The following is an 8,566-nucleotide window of genomic DNA, read 5'->3' as shown; positions in this document are numbered from 1 at the left end:
GAGGGATCAGGGATAACTTTGATGGCCCGCTTCTCTCCAACGCGGAAGCTAGCCTCGACGTGGCGATAAGGGATGAAGTGGGGAAAACTCTCATTGCAGTTAGTCAAACTTGATTCATTGGGATAGTTTTGAAATTGAATACGAAGCGACACTTTTCCTTCAGACAGTGATCCAACCTTGGCTGTTTGTGAGAACAATTGGCTAGTTATTGAGGAAGAAATGCCACACATATGAGTCTCATCAAGGAGAACTTAAAGCAACTTAAAGCGAAGGGAATGGGATACACTATTTGGTACCAAAATGGATTTTTTTTTTTGGATAACTTCAAACGAATTCTAGTTTTTTGCACTCTTAGAGATTGTAACAAAATAGCCAATTTTTGTGCAATGCTTGCTTTGAATAGGACTTTTGTTTGGGAGTTGTGACCCCGATTTTTTAGCATGGTTGAGGAAGATGTCAACCATGCTGTTTCTTTTGTATAGCTTTTATAGCTTTTTTTAATTTTATTTTTACTTAATGCAAAATGCACACCATTCAAAGAACAAATCCTCCTTAGCCTCTTCCAAATTCATAAAAAGGCATTGGAAATGTATATTACAGTTAAGTTGGTTTAACCATGCAAAGTTTCCTAAGAATCCTTTAGTCTCATATGAGGTTACAAACTCCTAATAACAACATTCTTATTCCACTAGGTGATTGTGTGTTTACCTATTTTGTTCTTCTAGTTAGCAGTCAGAAATCCTAGATCACAAGAATTTTTAACATTCCAAGTAGTCAATTAAGAAATAAATTAAATTTGAAAAGTTAATATATCAACATACGATAAATCACTGGATAATCTAGAGAAATCTAATGGCTAGAATATGATTCATCACATTGTCAAATCACAGAGGCATGAAAACAATTAGCCCTGACACATTATTGAAGAAAAAAAAACCCATTAAAATCATAATAACAATGTATACAACCAAAAAACAATCAAACCAGATATGTTTCCCCTTAAGTTACATAGCAATCCTCTCCTTACAATGAAATTTTCTCTTAATTTGATCTCCCACGTACAAGCACTTGACTCCTCTACACTTATCTCTCAATCTCATACAAAGTCTCTCACACACACATATAAACACTAAGGAAGTAAAAACAACCAAAAAGATTAGAGAAAATGAGATCAAGCTATGTTCTTTTGAAATTCTCCGTATTTAAGTCATTATATGTAATAGCGCGAGTGAAGGATCATAAACCACAATCCCATGCATTTGGTCATCAGGCCACCTGTACGAGGCGCTAGGGCAATAGTCTGGGCCCAGGGGATCTAGGTCTTGCTCATCACCTTTCCAGGTGCTCCGTCATTCCACTTCAATAGAAAGGGTCTACTTTAGGAGCTTAGGCGTCAGCATGGGAGCATAGGCACTTGGTCTGGGTGAGGGGGTACCTGGACTAGGAGAGCGGGCGCTTGAGGCTTTATCTTCAGGCGCATAGGCACCTAAGACTAGTGCAAGGATGCTCATTTAGCTCTTGGGCACTCCATTTCAGTTTATTTGCTCCTCAATTTGCCTAATCACCGGTATATTGCATAAAATGCTAAAATACCCACGTAAAACATAACAATAATATAGATAAAAATAAAAATCATATAGAAATAACAGTCACACTTGATACACATCTCCCCTTAAAAGCAAGTGGCAAATAAGGTCCCCACTTATACACATGGAATGCACAGCCGTTAGGTAGCCTGGATGGGAACCTAGTAGTTGATAGGGTATCTTACCAGAAAGAGTCTATAAGACCATATTGTTGACACAACCTGCACTCAAAAAACCTTATAAGGTTATAAATCTCAAAGGGTACAGGTACATTAAAAAAATTTATAGAAAGTTATAAGCCTCAGAAGACAAATGTACATTCAAAAAAAATCTCAAAAAATACAAGTAAACTCAAAAAATCTCAAAAGACTATAAGTCTCAGAAGGTATAAGCTGTCCACTTAAAAAAACTCAAAAAACTACAAACATCATAAGGTACAAGTATACTATAAAAAAATCTCAAAAGGCTATAAACCTTAAGAATACATGTATATTAAAAAAAATTCAAAAGGTTAAAAGCCTCAAAAAACTACAATTACATTTCAAAATCTCAAAATGCTACAAGTCTCAGAAGGTACAAATACATCCAAATATCTTAAAAATGCTACAAACCTTGAATGCAAGTTTCTCTTAGAAGGCTTAAGGCCTCAAAAGGCATAAATATATATATTTAAAACTTTAAAAGACACCAGTATCAAGAAATACATAATACTTTTTATACAAAAAGTAAGTGATAAATTTGCCTGCATGTTTTCACTTACTCAAGAACCTAAATATTCATCTTTAAAAACTTAAAAGGTATAAATCTTTAGAAGATTTTGATGCATCATGCTTCCACTAAAGAGCAAAATATAAATTATAATATGTTAGATTTCTAAAAAAAAATTATAATGACTTTATTTTCTCTAGGATAAAATTTTAAGGAGTAAACGCGCTTACAGAAAAATCAAGAGTTCAACTCATATATATAGTATCAAACCCGATGTTTGTACTTGTCATCACAAATATCAACAATATCGGTCTAAATATCGAGTTTGTATAAAGAAGAAAACATGATCAACACATCTTATAAGGAAAGACCAATATTTATTATTATACACCTGAATTATCCCATTTATGAAGAATACATGCCTGAATTTAGGTAGACAACAGCCTAAAAATAATAATTGTTTCAATTCAGCTAGGCAAGAATGGTCTCAATATTGGTAAACAACAGTAGTCTGAATATGAGTAAACAAGAACAACCTAAAAAGATTAGGCAACCACTACTTACAAGGAAGACAATTACAACCTTTGGATAAGGTGTGTCTTTTATCGCCCTCAAGATGGATATTTATAGGTGAAATTTTGAAAAAAAAAAAGGAGAAAATTCAAATTTTGAAATTTCGCTCCCCCAGCAAACCTTTGGGCGCCTGCATGCATGCGCGCCTACATTATGCATACATGCCCATGTTAGAGCTAAAACAATTTTGGAAATAATTCCACAAGCACGAACATTTTTGTTATTGCTCCCACACGCTGACTACATGCACACCGCAACCAGCCTGTCACACACACACCGCAACAAGCCCGCCACACACACGCTAGCTTACTAGAGCCCCAACACATACATGTGTGTGCAGGCCCCCACACACTTGCTAGTGTGCATGACCTTGCAAGCACTCACGCACCCGCTCGCACGCATGTTAGCACATGAGAAGCCAAACGCACACCGCCGCACCCGTGAGCCTTTGCACATGTCGCTACACCTCAACTTGCGCTTGTACTTACCGACACACCCTATTACATCATGGGGCACACCATGTTGTTCACTTGCTCGCTTGCAAGCACGTATATGTGCACCCGGGCATACATGCTTATGCGCCAAGAAGCTAACAAATAACGCCAACTATGACAATAATACTATAATGAAGTTTTTTTTTTTTTCAGAAGTGTCTATTTTATCATTTTTCAACTTTATGGATTCAATTATGGCATCTATGAGTTAATTTGAATAACATGAATTATCAAAGATTCTCATACGAAATTCTAGAACTTTACAATCATGTAGAAACTTTTTCAACGACCTATATATTCAAATGATACAAGCATCAAAGTCCAAAAAATAAAGAGTCAATTGATATATTATTAAGAAATTCTTATCATTAGGCATGAATCTTGATGCATTTTGAGTAAGAAATATTTAAAAATCAAATTCAAGGTCACCTAGGCCTCTAGTTAAACAATTTTATGGTTACATTAATAGTCTCGACAAAAGTCAAGACAAACTTAGTAATGCCAAAATTGATCTAATTCGAGTCTAGGTGGGCACAAATCAATACTTGGAGTGTATTTGAAGGCTTTGGTGCATCAATTCGTAGGCCAAACAATTTAAAATTTAGCAAGCTTATAATCAAATCACACAGACAAGACAAATCTAATGAGTCCAAGATTATCTCATTTTAAGGTTGTTAAGACACCTAAATTTTGAAAAAAATTATCTACATGATCAAGGGAATCAATATGGACCATTTGATGGAGTATTTTAAGATTCTAATTATATTTACCCGAATATCTCTCAAAAACTATAATCATTCTTCATTTGAAGAGTGAATGAGGAAAAAAGATAGTGAGCTAACTACTAAAGCTTAATTCTTGAAATCTTGGTATTTGTCGTCGTTCAACATAATTTATCATCGATCATCATAATTCGTCGCCCGCCACCAAAGATCATTATTGACCACACCAACAATTGCTACAGCAAACTATATATAGCCATTATAGACACCAACTATAGTTCTTGTAACCCATCCATGGCACTTGTAACTAAACTACTATTATAAACTTGTGATCATCAGTTTTTGTAATATCATATTTTTAAATGCAGAAGAAAAGTGAATATCTGTACATTCAATTTTCTAGTTGATTACTTTGATAGGGCCAAGCCACATATTCTTTTCCCTTTCCAGGTTTTTACACATAAAAAATTTGGTTTTCTCATACATCTTTATCGATATGTGTTACAAATTTATGTTGAACTAAAGCATAAGATTTTTGTCGCTGAGAATTTTATAGAATGCAACAATTCTAAATTCAAAGTAAAGATCATTCAAGCCATGTTTTTAACAAGATTATAATCAAATCTAGAAGACAGACTCAATGACATTGAAAATGATCCAATCCGAGTCCAAATAAGTTCATATCAAATACTCGAAATGTTTTCAAAAGTTTGGTGCATCAATTGGAAGACTAAATGATCTCAAGATAAAGCATGCTTATAGTCAAATCGAGCGGCTCGATGAGAGGAAACAAACAAGCTCATGTTCATCTAATTCTAATGTCATTGGGGAACTTAATTATTGAAAAATTTACTTATGATCAAAGAAATTAATGTAGACCGTATAATGTAATTTTTTGAGATCCTAACGAAATTTATCGAGACGCCCCTCTCAAAAATTATAAATAGAACCACATTCTTTACTTAAAGGGAAGATGAGAAGAAAAGAGTGAGTTTTGCTAACTAAAGTATTACTCTTGAAGAGAATGGCATGTGAACGACCATCAACCATTTGTGGCAATTACAGCCACCACCTACAGTTGTTCTAGCTACCAACTTAAGTCTCTACAGCCAACTACAATTGTTGTAGCCACCAATTACAGCTTCTGCGGCCAACTACAACTATTGTAGCTACCAACTTTAACTCTGCAACCAACTACTGCTATTATAGCTGCTAACTATAGTTGTTATAGTCACCAACTATAACTTTTGTAGTAAAGCCACCAACTATAGTTCTTGTAACTCAATTATGATTGTTATAGTTAAACTGCTATTATAAAGTTGTGATTATTCGTTCTTATGATCTCATCTTCCCAAATTGAGGAGAATAGTAGATATTTGTACTTTCAATTTTCTAGTTGTTACTTTGATTAGGCCAAGCTCCGAGGTTTTTTCTGTTCGCAAGATTTTTTCCATGTAAAAAAATTTGATTATCTCTTACATTTGTATCTATGTGTGCTAGAAACTAAAACATAAGATTCTCTGCTTTTGAGAATTTTCTAGTACACAAGTCTTAATATGTAAATGAAGCACAAGGAATCAAGATGAATTATTCTAACATAAAATAAAATAAAATAAAATAAAAATATATCTGAGGTTGCTAACCTGGTGTCTATAAACAAGGAAAGCGAAGATGAAGAATACAAGAACAAAAGGGAGAAGGATGGGAGTAACCACAGCATACACTAGTCCAAGAAGAAAATAAAGTTGCAATGTGGGAAGATTCTCAGGAAGACCAATGCTGCCTGGATCCATGGCCTTATCTCTATCCCTATCTGTTTTGACAAGGAACATGTTTTTCAGATGATATATCACGAGTGGCTTCAACCGAAGAATCTCACCAGCAACTCCAGCCCACCCGTCAACCATTATGTATGTCATAAAGAATGTGGCTTTCATTGGTATGGATACTCCAATAGTTCTTGGAATCCTGCAAGTAATTACATTTAAACAAAAAAAATTATTAAATAAGAAATTAAATGTTACAGCCATATCTGTAAGTGTATCTAGAAAAATCAAATATATCTTGACAGTTGCCCTGATCAAGGTCATATAGTAGTTATAAATAATATGAGTTGCTAACAATATTATAAACATTACACAGGAACACAAATCAGAAAAGTAAAACATTGAAAATATGAGATAATGTCCTGGAGATTGGGAGAAAAATTAGTATGATTAGATAAGAAATCAATAAGGTTATAAACTTATTAAAAAAGTCGCTTGTTTCTGATGTCCCAACTATAAAAAGAAAAAAAACATATCATGATCTAGACATGCTTAAATATCAAGCCACCATGTAAACGGAAGCCCTGGTTTTATGGAATATCACCATTCTGTTAATGTGATATCCAACAAAGATGCAAGACTGCAACACAAGGGAGATTCCTCAAATAAGCACAAAGATTTCAAAGCATCTATTCCTTGGAAGTAAAGTTAGAGATCATTTTATTTCAACATCAGTCCAAATAAATTTTTCATTGGGCAACTCAAAACTTTCATATTTACAAACCTAACACCAAACTGCCCTCATTTCCAATGCAACCACCAAAATCTCAAAAGTAAAATAAAATCAAAGCCTATATTTTCTCTTTGATTAAATCACAACAAAATAGCCTTGAGCTATATGTAAGTTTAGCAAATATGAAAATAGTGTGTGACATATGTGTAATGTTCCCTTTTTTCAATAATGGGTATGATGCACAGGCTACGGATTAAAAAGTGAATAACCCTGTCGAAAAACACAAAAAATTAACTAGCAATAGAATAACAACAAAGTTAAAGATATTATCATGAAAATTGGGAGGAATAATTACTGTGTGGGTGACTGATGAAGAAAATAATACAGTTGTTCAAAGGCAGTTCCTGCTATAATGCTTCCGAGAAATACATTCACCAACATAAAATAATAGTATTTAGAGGCAGCCCTTCTTTCCAGTGCAGAAAGTGACAAGTAACCTTCAACTTTTGACATAATCATCAGAATGGTCGGAAGGATGTATAGAAAGATTTTCAAGGCCAAACCGGGCAGAAAGCCTTGCAAGAATGATTTGATTAAAGTACTGCATTAAAAGCCAAAAAAAATGAATTTAACAAATTTCATTAGTAAAATAATAATTTCCAAATTTTGTAAATATTTAAAATTTTTTAAAACAATTAAATAGTGATGCACAATAAAGTGCTTAAATAGATTATCAAAACTCAAAGGAATATCATGCATATTAATGTAATATAAACACATGCATAAACATCAAGGAAACAAACGCACCCTTCGAATATTTTCACCACCTTGCACATCTGACGCACTTCAAAATTTATTAGCTTCAACAAAGCCTAGATAACTAACTGGATCAAAGGAAAAAGCGAGAATCAGAACCTTTCTTCCTAGTATTATCTTTGCATTCTCCAAATAATATGAGGCATGATTTAAACTCATCCAATAAAGTAATTATGCGTTAAAAATTAGGACGTCTATTAGGCCGTCTGCAATGTTGTATCAAATAACCTGAGAATTATAAATTAAAATTTTGAGGAGAAATTATTTCTCGTTGACAGTTTAACCTCATTTATACTAATCTAGGTACTGGAAAATAAGTTCATAAATAATCAGCAACAATTTAATTAAAAAACTTCAGTACCGTAGACTAGATTGTCAATCTACCAATAGAATATATATGTTATCTTTTGTTTATTTAAAAAAATAAATAAAATAAATAGATAGCAGTCTACAAATTAGGTACTTTTTGCCTATTTATGTGATTCGCATCCTCCTTCATCAGGGTGCCTATAACATGCCAAAGAAACTTTTGCATTATTTGCATGCCGTTTTTAGTAGCATAAGTTGCAATCTAGGTCTTTATTTGATCTAAGTATTCCCCTGCAAACACTTCAAATAGTTCAGGGCAAAAAAGAAAACGACCAAAAACATGAAAAGTTATAAAAAAAATATGGATATTTTACATTGGAGATTTGTCTTACATCAATGGCCACATGGATTCTAATAAGATTTTTAAGTTTTTAATTACAGGAAATGACATTATTTAAACAAAACGGGAAGGGATTTTTACAAACATAGAACATCAAACTATATAAATTACATATTTAGAATAAAAAAGTTAAATATTACTAAAAACGAACGCTAAACTCGTTCTTTTACGTGATTCGAACTTTGTCTATTCCGCCCGCCTCGTTCCCGTCAGTTCTTACGCTGGAAAAAATTCTCCATAAGGCAACAGCTTGATCCTGGCGTAATTCCGATCCTTCTCCTCCGCTTCGCTCGACCTACAGACCTCCGCAACTCCCATCTTTCTCCTGCTCCGTTCGGTCGCGGCTTCTACAGACCTCCGCAACTCCCATCTTTCTCCTGCTCCGCTCTGTCGCGGCTTCTATGGACCTCCGAAACTCCCATATTTCCCTCCTCCGCTTCATTCCCCTCCTACCCAAAA

At 34.0% G+C, this 8,566-nt stretch overlaps 1 protein-coding gene across 2 annotated transcripts in view; it reads right to left on the bottom strand.

The window, feature by feature from the left end:
• LOC110018569 (CSC1-like protein At1g32090) overlaps positions 1-8,566 on the bottom strand; it is a 45,452-nt gene that overhangs the window by 14,500 nt on the left and 22,386 nt on the right. The window contains exons 8-9 of one of the 2 annotated variants that reach the window (XM_020715917.1): positions 6,938-7,183; positions 5,727-6,051 (exon numbers count right to left, since the gene is read on the bottom strand). In XM_020715917.1, the coding sequence (XP_020571576.1) occupies positions 5,727-6,051; positions 6,938-7,183 (571 nt within the window). The remainder of the gene's footprint in view (positions 1-5,726; positions 6,052-6,937; positions 7,184-8,566) is intronic. The other variant, XM_020715918.1, reaches the window with a different exon arrangement.

Source organism: Phalaenopsis equestris, unplaced genomic scaffold (genome assembly GCF_001263595.1).
Source record: "Phalaenopsis equestris unplaced genomic scaffold, ASM126359v1 Scaffold000025, whole genome shotgun sequence".
NCBI classification, from domain to species: domain Eukaryota; kingdom Viridiplantae; phylum Streptophyta; class Magnoliopsida; order Asparagales; family Orchidaceae; genus Phalaenopsis; species Phalaenopsis equestris.
Note: the sequence above shows the minus strand (reverse complement) of the source record. Positions and strands in the feature narration are given on the sequence as shown.